Here is a 17,448-nt window from a genome sequence, read left to right as displayed (position 1 = left end):
AAAGTGTGGGGGCCCGAGCCCCCACGGCCCCCACGGTTCCGCCGGCCATGAATATTACACTTACACACTAAAAAAAAAAAAAAAATGTATGTTCGTGCATTTTAGAGGCATTGTATGTGTGTATGTGTGTATGTGTTCATGTGTGTATGTATTCATATTTGTGTGTGTGTGTGTGTGTGCGTGTGCTTATCTTTATATTTTAAACTTCTTATGCAAGCTGATACTAATTCCTTATAGACAGGTTTTATCTTGCGACTGCAATGACGCTGTTCAAAGTACATGTATCTAGGAGTTAACTTTACATGGCTCTTCTTACGAAACACATTCAATGAGATGGTAATGTAAGACTAGTTCTCGGTTCACATCAATTTAATCCAGTTTGGTTAAATGCAACACGCACACAATGCACTTATGATACGTACAACGAATCTTTTGACTATTATACGTAAAACAGAGCGTTGTTCTTTATATAATAATATTGAAATGAAGATACCCTCTTGAATTCTGAGTTTCTTCAACTCTCTATGTACCATGATGGAAACGCTTCATGTGCCACATTAGTTTGAAACACCAACAAATTCATGCGTCGAGAAAACATTCTATATTTCAAATCTATATAATTTAAACAGATTTCTGTTAAATTGTAGACGAAGTAAGCAAAGCTGTAGGGAGGATGTAAAGCTTTGCATTGATGTATAAATTCTATGAAAATCTACAACAGCTTTTCTTTCAAATGCCCAGTAGCCTCATTTAAATGTATGACTTCTGCACACAAAGCAGTCACAGAAGCTTTGAATTTGCATCCAAATCCAGTATGGAACACTGCTTGTTAGTCAATCATCACATAAAATGCGAGCTATAGACGAGCGGAACGGGATCGCGAGAAGCGCTTTTATTGCACTGTGGCAATTGGCGATTTATCGATTGGTTTGGGCGGATTTTTGCGTTTGAGAGGAATATGCGAAGTGGGCACGCCGTCGACTGAGTCGGGAGTGCGAACGAGGCACATAAAGAGCTGAAATTCTTCCTTTCAAAATATGTACAAAGTATAAACTTTTTTCCAACTCTTTACACATCACTGGGGCTTGTTTTTAAAGCACAAATATCAAAATGTCAAATTTTCAGGAGAGACGAAACAGGAGAGATAAAACATGGCAGCCAAAGCACTATAGCAAATTCGATCACCTGTCCTTTGGTGTTTCTCGTTGCCCCCCCCCCCCCTTTTTTTTTTTTGGGGGGGGGGATTAAGACTGATATGAATTGAATAGGACATCACTTAACCAATTATCGGAAATTTGATCCAAAAAGTTATTTTCACCAAAATTTGAGATACAAGGTCGTGTCACCCCAGCAACGGAATGTGCATCTAAAGATGGTTTCTGAATGAAAAAGAAATTCTAATTCAAATCCTTATCTATGTTCCATTATGCAGTGACTGTTATGTCATAAAACGTATCTACACAAAACTTTTCTCCTTTACATTGTATCTGGCTGTGGCTTTTGCAGTTAACACACAATACATTATGAGGCTTGGTTCAGCTGCATAGCCAAAACCTGCCGGGTGGTTGTACATCAGTTTACATTTGGCAAAAGTTTGTCATGCTTTATGTGATAATACATAGACATGGTGGGGGTTGGAGGGGGTTGTTGAAGCAAGTCTATTATTACAATGCTCCTTTTGCACTGCTCACATCATGTTGAGGTTTAACCATATTTGTATTTTGACAATAGGGTTAGGACATATCAGTCTGTATGCAATAAGAATAGGAAAGCGCTCCAAGTTTGTAATCATACATTGTAAGCGTCATGTCATTCAATCATTATCATACACATGGAAGGTACTACAATTATAAACAACTTACTGTTTCTACACACGAAACATGCTAACGGAATCAAAAAGCTAAGATATTTCACATTAAAAGGGGAAATCACAACACATTGCTCAATCAATCCATTTTTATGCATCAGGATATATGCCAGCTTCTTCTTTTTTTTTTCTTTGTGGCCAGGGGGGGGGGGGGGGGGGGCTAATTTCACGAATGTTCATTTCACTAAACATCTAAAAAAAAAAAACGCACATGGGAAAGCGCAAAATTAGAATTTATATTTATCTGAAATTGTCAAGTAAGGCTACAGCTAAGTAACAATGAATCATACATAGTCACATGCGTCATATCAAGTTATTGCTTCAAAATAATTAATTCAGATACGATCACACTGTTCAAGAACATGACGTTACAATCAATAAGCAATTGCACCGTAGTGCAAGCCTCGTGTCTGATCGTTGTTAAATGCTTGCAACATCGTCATGATCCAGAATGCACAGGAAAACCACAATATTTGTGTATGATTCAACATATCTCATACCGAGTAATTGGTATAAGACGACTCAGGCTCATTATTATTAACTGTATAAAATTTAGGCAACTATAAAAGGGCGAGATGTGATAGATAACCATCACCCCCAAACAAACATTATATTTTTATTGTTATTTTTTGAAATCTATTGTACTCTTCATTTCTATTGATAATTCAAATCCTGAAAGTATAAGACTCTTTACATGATAAAGGGGACAAGGGTATGGCTGCACAATCATCAAATAAAACATATCTTTATAATTGTGACGTAATTGTTCTCACACCGGGTATTGTTTGCATTAACGTATCAAACTGGCCTAAGCTGGCCTCACTTTCATCTCGACAAAAGTAATTATTTTATTATTCCAGGACATGACAGGGCCACCCTGTGGGTCTCCGGGGTAGATGCCGTTGAGATTGGACTGGCCACACCCATTATACCACCATCCACCTGACGGGCAGCACGAACGGCAAGGAATGGCCATGTTCGGGTCGTTTATCCGCTCATTCGTGCTGAATGGAGAGCCGTTAGAATGGAAGAGACCATCCCCTGGTAAAATACGAAAAATAAAAGAAACTTTTTTTATGCAACAAATTCTTTCAGAGGAAGTGTACAATCACTACACTAAGACAAAAGTTATTCTTGTTACTCAGGACAGATCATAATAGATGGCATTTAAACTGTGACGTTCGAATTCACATGAAATATTCAATTCGTCATCAGGAGTCTTGATTTTATCCTTATCAAAATCATGTTGTATTTTCCGGCTTAAACAAATTAACTTTACCATTGTATTATAGTAGTGTATATATTATGATACATCTCTACTTTCCAATGAACCCTACATCAAAACCCAATAAATACAACAATGTAAGTCGAAAACTACAAAATTAATGGACAAACTTTGTTATTCGCAATCTCTTACGCACTCTGAGCTTCTCAAGGGTATACAGTTTGCTCAGCTTTTACGAAAAGATAGCAAATATCAGAAGTTAATTATATACCTGCGGAAGGATGGTTACCAGGCAACAGACCAAGAACTAACCTGCATTCCCGCCATATCCGGAAACTGTTAATCGGTAGTTGCTATCTGCACTGCCTATAGAAAATGTGTTGTATTTGGCAAATGTCCTGGCCCCATTATCCTCTACCATGTCGACACGGAGTTGGAATACCCTTTGACCGACTATCCGGAGTATTTGTTCGAGACCCAGCCAGTGACCACCGCCGACATCACCGAAACCGTGGGCGTAATCATTCCAAGGAACGTTAAAATCAGTGTTTTTGTCCATACGGCGCTGCAAAAGCTACAGAACAAAATCATTACTCGGCATTACATTTTATCAGTTTGGACACATGTATAAGCCCCTCAAAAACAAACAACCAATTAAAAACTGATACACATAAGATACACATAAGTCAATGTTGACCAATCTTAAGTTTTTTTCATAATTTATTTTATGAAGGAGCAGCTTTTCTTCTTCGTTAGTTTTGGATCAAAAAATAAACAAGAAATAGTGTTTTTAGTATTTTCTTTCTTGAACACGTTCTGTTATAATAGTGTCATTAGGTGTTGTCTTAATAGAGTCCCATTTTCTTTAAGACCATGCACCCACTTTTCACTTTCAACTCTTATAACTTAGAAAAAGATGATCATACTGTTTTTAACGTTGGCATTAATCGTGGAAATAACGTGATAATAAAGCATGCTTAATTGTCACTTAATCTTGTAATTCCTTCATTGCTATTGCTCCAGAGGGTTACATCCTGTTTTGTTTTGTTTTGTTTCCCCCCCCCCTTCTTTGCGCAGCTAGCACTACTTGGGAAAGATTTAAAGGGGCATTCTGGACGATTTTCATAATTTCACATCATGTAGTACATAAATCAACAGCTCCATGTATAGATCCATGGAATTTATTGTGGTCCTTGAGCAGAGAAACCAATAAATTGAAAATCTTAAACAAATTACACTGAACAGTGATGATGACATCAGAGCCTCATATATTTCAGAAATGTAGCAGTGTAATTCCATTACAATACCGCTTGCTCAACAAGTTCACCTGCGAAAAATCCATGCATACCTTCTTCTTTTGTTCTGCTTCCTTGAGCCCAAACTCATGCATTCTTATGGTGAGGCTGTCATGTCATCATCCTTGTTCATTGCAATTCATAATAAATTTTGAAAACATTCTCATTACTTATCCCAATCACTATAAATTCTGAAACTCTGTACTCAGTTTGACTAATTTACAGTTGTTCAAATGTAAAAGTCTGAAAATCATCCGGAGGTCCCCTTTAATGCTTGAATAGACACTTTATACTTCAGAGCCTCTATTCTCACTTCACACTTTCCAGGGTGGGTGCTTTCTTTCCAATGTTTACATAGGCTAGAAGAATTCATTTCCATTGAGTTATACATCATGTTATAGTATAATGTCTGCTTTTGTAGAATCTTCCCTCATCTTAAAAGCCATCTCTGGCGACATTCTGTTGGTGTATGATCCAATGCCATTTCAACAAATTATTTTCCTATAACAGCAACACTTTTTCTTCATTTATTTGTAACACTTTTTCAGCCGTCCTGTCAATAACATGTATATTGAAGTTTGACACACACCATCCACCCGCCTCCATCAGTGTCCATATCACAGTACACCCGAATGGGTTTGTCAGAATCCAGGGCCCTCACGTCGTAAATACCACTGGCTTCAAATCCATTTTGGTAGATATCCCAGCAATCAGTATCACGGAAACCTGAGAAAAATAAAAGATACTGATAGTGACAATCAAGGACAAGACATAGCTAAAAAAAAACATGAATGTGAGGGCTAATAATTTTGTGTGGAATTATGTTGGCAGTTTACAAATTGAGTTTGCTTATACAGCGCCTACGTCTTACAAATGTGACCCTGCACCTCAAAACAAACAAAAAGTCGCCAGACATGAATTTTTAGTTAAGACCATATTCTGAAAGAGCAGACTTTAAGCTTTAAAATGATGTATAACTCAAAGCAAATGGACTCTCCTAACCTATCTAAATATTGGAAAGAAAGCACAAACTCAGGAAAAGTGTGAACTGAGAAAAGAGGCTCTGAAGTACAGTGTCTATTCAAGCGCTTAATCTTAACCAAACCGTGCTGGCTGTGCTATGAATGGGACAAAAACAGGAAGTAAACCACCAGAGTAACAACAATGAAGGGATTATCAGATTAAACTGAAATTAAACATGCCTTATTAACACATTCTGTCTATAATTAATGCCAACTTTCAAAGCAGTAGCACTACCTTTCAAAAGTTATTAGAGTTGAAAGTGAAGAGTGTGGACAAGGTGTTTCAGAAATGAAAAAGGGATTCTAAAGACACATCTAATCACACTATTCTACCAAAAATGTTCGAGATAAACTGCTGAAAAAAACACACTTTCCTGCCCGTTTTATGATACCAAATTTTAGCATAATGTAAAAGAAGACCCGCTCTTTCAGAAAATATGAAAAAGTCAAGTTCGGCTAGGTTGACCCGTTTCACTTATTTTCAGTCCTCACGCAAAATCAGTGTGTGCGACTTTATGTTCGTTTTGAGGTGCACGGTCACAAATAATGTATTGCAATTAGCATATTTAATGTATGCACAAAGATCAAAACATCAACATCAATTAACGCGTTAGAGATGAATACTTCAAAACAAATATGCCTAATTTGATAAAGTGATATCATAGTTAAAGGGGAAGGCTACTAACTGATCAGTGGGAATCAGTGGAAATGCTGGGAGATGATTGTTCCAACCCTTATGGGATTCATTCAAGAGTTCATTGTTATCTATTGTTGTGTGAAAATGATTTGCTTCAGAACGGTCTCATATTCAAGTAATGTGCAGATTAATGCTCCGTCACTGACCAGGGACGCTAACCTGGAAGCATTACACTGCACATTACTTGAATATGAGACCATTCTAAAGCAAATCATTTTCACACAACGATAGATATACAATGAACTCTTGAATGAATCCCATAAGGATTGGAACAATCATCTCCCAGCATTTCCACTGATTCCCACTGATCAGTTACTAGCCTTCCCCTTTAAGTATCGACTACCTATCAAAACGTTTTTCCTTTTAAGTAAAGTGAAACTAAAGTCACCCAGTAACCATCCCCAAGCTCTTCACACACACACACACACATACACACACACACACCCATATAGATATATATGTGTGTGTGTGTGTGTGTGTGAGTGTGTATGTGTGTTTAGAACTCTGGATCCAGCTTTTTGGAGACATTGTACGGATTAAGCATTGTCAGCAGTGAAACATTGATTGAATGGGCCATATTATGTCCCATTCAAAACTATATTATAGTTTAAAACAATAAGGAGGACAAATGGCCAACTGAAGATGTAATGTTTCCATAAAGCTGGGTCCATAGTACTCGAATTATGCATTGTACACGTTGTGTGTATATATATATATATATATATATATATATATATATATGTATATATATATATATATATGTGTGTGTGTGTGTGTGTGTGTGTGTGTGACCGTGCACCTCAAAACGAACATTAAGTCGCACATACTGATTTTGCGTGAGGACTGAAAATATTCAGTGAAATGGGTCAACCTAGCCGAACTTGACTTTTGTATATTTTCTGAAAGAGCAGGTCTTCTTTTACATTATGCTAACATTTGGTATTATAAAACGGGCAGGAAAGTGTGTTTTTTTTAGCAGTTTATCTCGAACATCTTTGGTAGAATAGTGTGATTAGGTGTGTCTTTAGAATCCCTTTTTCATTTCTGAAAAACCTTGTCCACACTCTTCACTTTCAACTCTAATAACTTTTGAAAGGTAGTGCTACTGCTTTGAAAGTTGGCTTTAATTATGGACGGAATGTGTTAATGAGGCATGCTTAATTTCAGTTTAATCTGATAATCTCTTCATTGCTGTTACTCTGGTGGTTTACTTCCTGTTTTTAGTCCCATTCATCCCACAGCCAGCACGGTTTGGTAAAGATTAAGCGCTTGAATAGACACAGTACTTCAGAGCCTCTTTTCTCAGTTCACACTTTTCCTGAGTTTGTGCTTTATTTCCAATATTTAGATAGGTTAGGGGAGTCCATTTGATTTGAGTTATACATCATTTTACAGCTTAAAGTCTGCTCTTTCAGAATATTGTCTTAACTAAAAATTCATGTCAGGTGACTTTTTGTTTGTTTTGAGGTGCAGGGTCACATATATACATATATATATTACTACTGATATGTCTTCTAATAATCACGTTAGTGCCTTACCAAGTATTTCTGTGCGAAGATAACCACTGGCATATGAGCTTACGACAGTAAATTTCACGTAACGTGCAAGGTGTGGTTTCGAGAATAGTGTCGTCACAATGGTATCACCACTGAAACAAACAGGGTAAGCCTGTGAAGTAAACAACATCTTAATTACTTATCTCCGAAGTTGTTTCCATTAACATGCTCATTACAAAGAAACGTTTGAAATTATTTTCTTTTATTGTATTCATGCTCCTTATATGAGTTGGCATTCTTAGCTAATTTTCCAACAAAAAGTCGCACCCCTTGATTTTACGTGACGGCTCAAAAAGGGTAAATGGGTAAACCGAGTCATTCTTGAGTTTTTCATAATTATTTTCTCAAACAGCTTTCCTTCTACATATTATTCTTTAGCTTGGGATCATAACATAAATGAGAAAGTTTGTTTTCAACCGTTTTATTCACTCTTCAATTTCAAGTCTAATTACTTTTGAAAGGATAACGTTACTGCTTTGACATCATGGACAGAATGTGTTTATAGAACCGCTCAATTACAGCTTAATCTAATAATCCTTTCATTGTTGTTGCTCCTGTGGTTTACATCCGACCTGTATTTTGCTCCTGTAATCGCACAGCTGGCACGGCTTGGTTAGGATTAAGCGCTTGAACATTCTCTTGACCTCAAAGCCTCTTTTCTCAGTTCACACCTTTTCAGAGTGTGTGCTTTCTTTCCAGTCTTGAAATAGGTTAGTTGGGGCCATTTGAATTGAGCTACACATCATTTTAAAGCTAAGCGTTTGCTATTTCAGAATACGCTTTTAAGTAAAAAACATGTCTGGCGATTTTTTGTTAGTTTTGTGACACAGAGTCACATAATAGATAACATTTTTATTTCACAGAACCTAAGGAAAAAAAACACGATATTCCTAAATGTTTACTCGAAATCAAATACTTTCAGACCATCCGAAAACAAATATCTGATTTAAACAGTTCTCTGCATCTTAGCATATTTTTTTACTCTATGATGGATGGGCAAATTTCAATTTCAATTTCAATTTATTTTCATATTTCTCGGTGAAAAATTACATCAAATATAACAACATTAAGTGAAATACATGACATACATAGAATATTGCAAATATATAAAACATAATAGTGGTCGATCTGTTAAGTTTGGAATCTGTGAATGAATGCTAAAGAAATATGAAGGAACCTACTTGAAACCGAGCTTGTTGAGCGTAGGTCCCAGTTAAAAACGAGTTTAAGATTGAGAAGGGGAGCACGGGTACAACAATGACCGGAACATAAGAGAAAAACAAAATTAGAAAGTACAATTATACAGCTATATAGCAAATTCTTGTCTAGTGCAGGTTAGGGATGGAGAAGCCACATGCTGTAGGCGGATGAATCATTGTCGTTCTGGCAATACAATATGACAATTTGAATTTTCAAAGAGCAGAAAACACGACGAGAGAATATAGCGGAAAATTCAGAGTAGATGGAAAAAAATATCTGCAAATCGAAAGATTCACTACCTCAGATGAGCCGCAACGTGAACCAGGAAGTTCATCCCACGAGATACCGTCGTTCGAGAGTGACACAGTTACCTCTTTGGCACCGGTAATATATCCATACGCTCCCTGCGTCTCAACACCGGTAAGCCAACGTTGAATTCCGATATCCACCTTTATAAAAAGAATACGATATATATATACATATATATATATATATATATATATATATAAGCAAGATGATACCATTTTTGTTACCTGTAGGCACCAACAAAAAAAAAAGGCACGGTAACCCTTTCAAATGAAATTTCAACTTGCCCATGTCCTTAAAAATGTTTGAAACGAGGAAACGTGTAAAGCATGCCTGCTGTTCTGTATTGATCCAAATAGATCAAAAATACTGGTCTCCAAATGATGAGTTAGGTCACTTTCGAAAATAAGGATCCTACCTCTGGACAAAGGACAAACTGGATGCAGTTTTTAGGAAGTTCTACAACGCGCATGATGTGGGAGGAAATAGTGTCTTCAGAGAAAAGAAAACCTCGAAATCACTGTTCGATTTGCAATTGCGTTCTCAACATTAAAGAAGAAACAAATCAAAGTAGTGCAACGAGTTTTCACATATTAATGTTTCTGTAGCCAACGTGATCACGGACAAGCAATCAATCAGAAATGCAGTGTGAGACGCCAGCCTGAGTAAGCTGAGGTAGTGGCAGCCAGGATCCATCTGTCTAGCTGAAAAGGTCTACAATTGTCATGAACATAGCCTGTAATATCTCTTTAAATAAAAATGAATGTCTCTTGACATCTTTAAAATCTGATAATAGCCAAGCTTTTGCTGCTCGAGTGTGTAGAACGAATTCTGGTGGGTGTCATAACGGTTGTTTGTTTGGGTTTTTTTTTCTTTTTTTTTCTTAACTCTTTATGTGCCATGTTCGCACGTCCCACTCAGTCGACGGCGTGCCAACTTCGCATATTCCGCTCAAACGCACTTATCCACTTAAACCGATCGATAAATCGCCCAATCCCACGGTACTATAAAAGCTTTTATCGCGCTTTTGTTCCTTTTACATACAGCTTGCATTCTATGTGGTAATGACTATCAAGTGGTGCTCCCAACTAAATTTGCGTGTAAATTCTAAGTTTCCCTCACGGTTTCATATACGAAAGTCATACCTTTACAGTAATGTAGCAATTGGTCATTTGAAAATAAATAGAAATAGATTTTTCATACTATTTATAAAAAAGCAAAGAGTGGCATTCCTCTTCAAAAAAAAAACACAATGTTACACTCTCCCTGCTTCATGTTGGCATCCCTGACAACATATCAATAAACATAATTATCTAATATCAATTAGCTCAAAAGTAATACTTAACGTCTACCCGAGAGTAGAGAAAGGAGTAGCAAGTGCGACTTGCTAACATCCGCCAAAATCTCTTCAGTGACGGTTGGCGGCTTTCCCAGCAGCCTAGCCGAGCGCCTCAGGGATGGAGCTGACTCCGATCCATCTTCCGGGTGCTCCCCTGCTTTTTCCAAAGCAGGGAGGTCGTCCTCCCTCGCGGTGGCTGCTTCGCCGTCATCCGCCACAGGCACGCGGTCGCTGTCGCCTTTTTGGTTGTCGTCCCTGTCGTCGCTGGTGCCTTCGCGATCGTTCTCGCCTCCTTCATGCTGCACCTGCGTGGCGTCGACTGACGTTTCTGGTCCCGCTGTCAATTGCACGTGGACTACCATCGGGCTGCTGTCGTCGCTCTCCTGTTGTGGCACATCTGGACTCTTAGCTGGAGATGCCTCTGCCTCCGTTGGGACGTCAGGTGCAATGTCGGGGACGAGTTGCCGACTGTCCAGGATGTTACGGCGATGTATAGCCTTTCCCTCCTGTGCCTTATCACCATGTAGGGGAGCCACAATGTAGACATTGCCTGTCGGGTCTGGTCTAGCGACAACCTTATAGGGGATGTCGCTCCAGACATCTTGGATCTTGTTTCTTCCCAACACTCGGTTCCTAAGGAAGACTCTGGCTCCTATGCGCAGCCCCTCGTCCGTCGCCTTGGCGTTCGCCCGTGCCTGTCGTCGTAGAGCTTGCTTCTCCGTCATCTTAGCAGCGGTGGTGAAAGCGGTCTTCAAACGATGGTGGTGTGAAGACAACCAGTCGTCTGAATCCTCATCGTGCTGAGTGGCTGCTCCCAACACATGGTCAATCGGTAATGTCGGCTCCCGACCATAGAAAAGATAGAAGGGCGAATACCCTGTGCTAGAGTGCGGTGTACAGTTGTAAGAATACACAATCTCTGGCAGGAATTCAGTCCATTTCTTCTTCTGCTGTGGTTGGAGAGTGCGAAGACGATCGTGGAGCGGGCGGTGGAATCGCTCACACTGACCATTACCTTCTGGGTGATATGGTGTTGTCCTGGTTTTCTGGATACCGTAGAGGGCACAGAGTTCTCGGATGAGGTGACTTTCGAAGTTCCTTCCTTGATCACTGTGGATCCTCTTTGGCACTCCGAATCGGACAAACCAGTGGTTAACAAGGAGCTTTGCCACAGTTGAGGCCTTCTGGTCCCGAGATGGTACGGCTTGGGTAAATTTAGTGAAGATGTCTGTCATCACCAGGACACTCTCGATCTTCCCACTTGGCTCGAGCGAGGTGAAGTCGATCGCCAGGATCTCGAGTGGCTTCTTGGCAATGAGCGCTCCCATTGTAGTCTTCACTCTGGGGTTACTGGACTTTGACAGCAGGCACATTTGGCAGTTTTCACAGTATTTCTTCACATCGTCAGCCATGGAGGGCCAGTAGCATCTTTGACGGGCGAGAGCAGTTGTCTTCTCTGAGGCTGGATGCCCAACTTGGTCATGGACAGCCTGAAGCACCCGTTCCTTCAAGGTCTCTGGAACTAGCAACTGGTAACATTCTGAATCAGCAATCAGGACCTTGCGATAAAGGATGTCATCTCTGAAGGTAAGGCGATCCCACTCACGGAGAATCTTTCGGACAGCTTTTGATTCGGCCATCAACTGCCGTGGTGAAGGTTGAACTTCTTTGGATTTGTAAGCCAAAACCTTAGAGAGAGTTGTGTCGCCATGTTGCATCCTTGCAAGATCTTCCTTGGGGATGGACGGTAGAGTGAATGATGAACCCACCTTCTTGTCAGGAACTTGATCATGACACTGCAACTCTGCCACCTCTTCGATTGTCGTTCTTAGTGCAGCCGGCAAAACGGTACCTCTTTCCGGGGTAATGGTCTCAGGGCAGCATTCCATCTCTTCCAGTCTCCCACGCTGACATCCATGGTCAGTCTTCCGGCTGAGAGAATCAGCATTGGTGTTGATCCTCCCTGGCCTGTACTTTATCTGGAACTGGAATTGCGCTAGTTCTGCCTGCCAGCGCATCTCTGTGGCCCCAAGCTTTGCAGTAGAGTTGAGGTAACTAAGTGGATTATTGTCCGTGTACACCGTAAAGCTAGCTCCAATCAGGTAGTCCCTAAACTTTTCGGTTACGGCCCACTTCAATGCCAGCAACTCCGGCTTCATTGAGCTGTAGTTCTGCATGTTCCTCTCATTCGGCCTCAGTGCTCTACTCGCATAAGCAATGACCACCTTCTTACCATCCTTCTGCTGGGACAGCACAGCTCCCAGTCCAAGATGGCTGGCATCTATCTCCAGGATGAACGGCTCCCTGAAGTCTGGATACCCCAGTATAGGTGCTGACGTCAAATGACGCTTCATGTCCTCCATCGCCTTTGAACAGTCTGCATTCCACGCCTCAGACAGTGGAGTCCTAGCCTTGGCCTCTGCAGTCCTCTTTGACCTTTTCTTCTTTGATGTCGACCCCAGTAGGGCATGCAGGGGTGCTGCTACTTCAGCATACTTTGGTACAAAGCGCCGGTAGTAACTGCATAGACCAAGGAATCCACGAAGCTCAGTCTCAGTTTGAGGGGTGTTCCACTCTTGTACTGCTCTGACTTTCTCTGGATCAGGTGATATTCCTCCTGCAGAGACTACATGGCCCAGGTAACGCAGCTCCTTCTTGAAGAGGTTGCATTTCTCTGGCTTTACCTTGAGATTGAAGTCCGCCAGTCTCCCTAGCACCATGTCAAGACGTTGAAGGGTCTCCTCAAACGTTGATCCGAACACGAGGATGTCGTCCATGTAGATAAGGACAGTCTGGAAGTTCTGATCGCCGAATGCCAGGTCCATCAGCCGCATGAAGGTCGCAGGAGCGTTGCAGAGTCCAAACGGCATTCGTAAGAACTCATACAAACCTCCTGTCCCCACTCGGAATGCTGTCTTCTCCCTGTCTTCTTTTGCCATGGGAACTTGGTGGAAGCCATGTGCCAAGTCTAGACTGCAGAAGTACTTAGCACCCTTCAGAGCATCCAGGGCTTCCTCGATGCGGGGGAGGGGATAGGCATCTCTATGAGTCTTGGCATTCAAGGCCCTGTAGTCAATACAAAGTCGTAGCTTACCATCACGTTTCCGAACAAGAACCACTGCAGATGCATATGGACTCGATGACCTTTTGATGATGCCTTGCTTTAGGGACTTTTCAAGGTACTCCCTCACCTCGTTCCTTTGATGTGGGGGAATCCTCCTGTGGGGTAGGCGTACAGGGCGGTCGTCATCAAGGATGATCTTGTGCTCTACCTTGTCGCAGTACCCAATGTCCATGTCATCTCTGCTAAACCTGTCAAAGTGCTTCTGGATTAGCTTTTCAACTGCCTGAAGCTGCTCTGGTGACGTCTTGGTCTCCTCGTCTACCTCCATCCTCTCCATCATTTCCTTGATATCTCCAGTCGAGGAGGGTGAACTGTATGCTTCCTCCAGACCAACAGTGTGCTCTTCAGATGACGACTCTAGGTTGCCTGGTGACAGCTCCAGCAGACCAACTGGCGTCCTAGGATGAAGATAGATGTCGCTGTTGCTGAAGTTTACCATCTGGACAGGAACTCTTCCCGAGGAGGGCACCCTTACGAGAGTAGGTAGGAGGACGAGTCCATTTGGTAATGTTGAGGCATCCCTCTCCTCAACAACTGCGACACAAGGTTGTCTAGGCTTATGTGTAGTGCAGTCTACCGTAACACTACACCTTGCTGGTAGAAGAATGGGCTTCTTTCCACCAGACCGGACTTGATAACGTTTTTCCGTAGTCGTTTGGGGTTTCCGGGCCATCACCTCTTCATATAGGGCAAGGACATGGACCCACGCAGTTCCCTCACTGGACTCTGCTAGTGTCTGCTGAAACCGGCTCTCTGACGTGGACTTCAGTGCCTTGTTGACATCTCGAAGGACGTTAGATCCGATGACAGCAGGAACAAGCTTCTTGCGCTCGGCCATGGGTGGGTGAACAGGATCACGCACGACGAGGAAACCCATCTCCGGAAAACTCCTTCCCATGACCTCCAGTGACAACTCAACATAGCCGCGATAGGGAACTGCCAGACCTTGTGCACCTGTAATAGAGATGAACTCTGAAACGTCAACAATTTCTTCATGAGCGAGGTGCTCATTGAAGAAGGACTCTGTAATCATGGACACCTGGGCACCAGTGTCCAGCAAACATCTGACGTCCTTCACCCCTCCAAGATTCACCGACACCTCCGGACAGCTTCCCACCGCCTTCTCGAAAACTGCTGAGCCATGACATTCCTTACCCACCGTTTGGCTCTCAACGGTGGGCCTTACTCTTTTGGCGCCTCAGCTGGGCTTTGCGACGCCGGTTGTTTGGTGATAGCTTGACTCTCATTGGCACGATTCAAGTCTGCCATCCTTTTCTTGCACTGGCGCTGAATGTGGCCAGTCTTCCCGCAGTAGTAACAGGTGATCCTTGGTCGGCTGGAACGTTCAGCAGTCAACGCCTCAATTTGACGTTGCTGCTTCTCCAAAAGGTCACCCTGCCTCTTCAGGATATCCATGATGCTTGCCTTTTCGCTCGTTGAGGTCTCCTGCAAGGTGGCTGCCTTTGGTTTCCTCGATAGCCCAAACCAATTAAGGGCACGGTCTCGGAGTTCAAAGAAGTCGAGGTCGGGAGACTCGGTGTTCAGCCGTCTGAGCTCTCGCCGCAACCCCTCATCGTAAACAGTCTCCGCCAGCCGTCCCTTCAGGGTTTCCATCTTGCTGCCCTTGTAGGAGCTGTCCAGGAAGCATATGCGGTCATAGAGGGTCACCAGCTGTAGCGAACATTCCAGCAGTCCCTCTGCTGGAGCCTGCTGATAGCTGAAGAACTTCTGGAGCAGAACCGGAAGTGAGTCCCCACTCCCGAAGACCTTCTCCAGTGTAGTGAAGATCTCCTCGGCTACAGCATCACCACGACCCAGGATCTCCCTGCGGGCGTTCCCTCCCAGGTGATCACGGACGAAAGCAGCCTGCTCTGAAGTACCCAAGTTCCTGACAGCAAGCTGGCTCTTCATATCTATGATCCAGTCCTGGACGGTCGGATCTCCTGGTTTAACTGGACTCCCCTTAAAGACTTCCAGCCGCCTTCCTTGTGTCAGGAAGATGGGTTGGATGCCGGTAGTTGTGCTTGCTGAGGCAGGGACCTTGGTGTCATCTCGTCCTCCTGCAAGTTTGGCTTCCAGCTCCGCCACCTTCTCCTTTAGGGCGTCGATCTCCGATTTCTCCATTTTCTCCAGCAAAGGGGCAGGTAGGTGAACAGTGATCTGCGAATCCTGTCCGTGACGCCAATTTTTTGTAACGACAACAAATGGAGCCGGGACTCGCTATGTTGGTTACTGATGTTCTTTATTATTTGCAGGTTCTGCTCATAACAAGCCCCCTGCCGGAGACGAAGATAGCTGACTCTCACGAATTCTGCTCACAATATGTCTCGATGCTTTCCCGTTGTCAAAGATTCCAATATGAAGTGAGGAGAGGAAAACTTTCTCTATTTATTGGGTTTAGGACCCTTCCCAAAGATATATTTTAACTTTAAATTCCAATCCACCGACGCACAGTTCTACGTCACTTTTACTGCCACCTTGTTTGGGTAGAGGGGCTATAACTGGCTATGAGGTCATAGCTTGACCCAAGGAGGGCAGAGAGTGGACATTATGCCCAAATTTGGCAAGTAAAAGTGGAGAATGTGACCGGAAGGATTGGACTTCCTGAATGACGCAGGGTGACTCATTTTCCAGAAAATGTATTTCTATGTTACTTTTTGTTTTAATTTTTTGATTCTTTGAAATCTTTCTTTCTCTTTGTTTTAGCAAAAACCACAATGTTACATATATATATATATGTGTGTGTGTGTGTGTGTGTGTGTGTGTGTGTGTGACCGTGCACCTCAAAACGAACATTAAGTCGCACATACTGATTTTGCGTGAGGACTGAAAATATTCAGTGAAATGGGTCAACCTAGCCGAACTTGACTTTTGTATATTTTCTGAAAGAGCAGGTCTTCTTTTACATTATGCTAACATTTGGTATTATAAAACGGGCAGGAAAGTGTGTTTTTTTTAGCAGTTTATCTCGAACATCTTTGGTAGAATAGTGTGATTAGGTGTGTCTTTAGAATCCCTTTTTCATTTCTGAAAAACCTTGTCCACACTCTTCACTTTCAACTCTAATAACTTTTGAAAGGTAGTGCTACTGCTTTGAAAGTTGGCTTTAATTATGGACGGAATGTGTTAATGAGGCATGCTTAATTTCAGTTTAATCTGATAATCTCTTCATTGCTGTTACTCTGGTGGTTTACTTCCTGTTTTTAGTCCCATTCATCCCACAGCCAGCACGGTTTGGTAAAGATTAAGCGCTTGAATAGACACAGTACTTCAGAGCCTCTTTTCTCAGTTCACACTTTTCCTGAGTTTGTGCTTTATTTCCAATATTTAGATAGGTTAGGGGAGTCCATTTGATTTGAGTTATACATCATTTTACAGCTTAAAGTCTGCTCTTTCAGAATATTGTCTTAACTAAAAATTCATGTCTGGTGACTTTTTGTTTGTTTTGAGGTGCAGGGTCACATATATACATATATATATTACTACTGATATGTCTTCTAATAATCACGTTAGTGCCTTACCAAGTATTTCTGTGCGAAGATAACCACTGGCATATGAGCTTACGACAGTAAATTTCACGTAACGTGCAAGGTGTGGTTTCGAGAATAGTGTCGTCACAATAGTATCACCACTGAAACAAACAGGGTAAGCCTGTGAAGTAAACAACATCTTAATTACTTATCTCCGAAGTTGTTTCCATTAACATGCTCATTACAAAGAAACGTTTGAAATTATTTTCTTTTATTGTATTCATGCTCCTTATATGAGTTGGCATTCTTAGCTAATTTTCCAACAAAACGTCGCACCCCTTGATTTT

General features: G+C 41.8%; 2 protein-coding genes across 2 annotated transcripts; both read right to left on the bottom strand.

Annotated features, from left to right (window-relative positions):
- Positions 1 to 2,675: 2,675 nt before the first annotated feature.
- Positions 2,676 to 3,513, bottom strand: LOC139730166 (fibrinogen-like protein A). Its single transcript, XM_071641062.1, has 2 exons — positions 3,405 to 3,513; positions 2,676 to 2,908 (listed from the first exon to the last, which is right to left on the bottom strand). The coding sequence occupies exons 1-2, from the start codon at positions 3,511 to 3,513 to the stop codon at positions 2,676 to 2,678; spliced, it is 342 nt and encodes a 113-aa protein (XP_071497163.1).
- Positions 3,514 to 14,813: 11,300 nt separating this feature from the next.
- On the bottom strand, positions 14,814 to 15,755 carry LOC139730165 (uncharacterized). Its single transcript, XM_071641061.1, has one exon. It carries the CDS (start codon positions 15,753 to 15,755, stop codon positions 14,814 to 14,816), a length of 942 nt encoding a protein of 313 aa, XP_071497162.1.
- Between the last annotated feature and the right edge of the window lie 1,693 nt (positions 15,756 to 17,448).

This window comes from Diadema antillarum, unplaced genomic scaffold (genome assembly GCF_040938485.1).
Source record: "Diadema antillarum isolate AM-2024a unplaced genomic scaffold, OU_Dant_1.0 seq00000297_RagTag, whole genome shotgun sequence".
In the NCBI taxonomy this organism is placed as follows: Eukaryota; Metazoa; Echinodermata; class Echinoidea; order Diadematoida; family Diadematidae; genus Diadema; species Diadema antillarum.
This window is presented reverse-complemented; position numbering and strand designations above follow the sequence as displayed.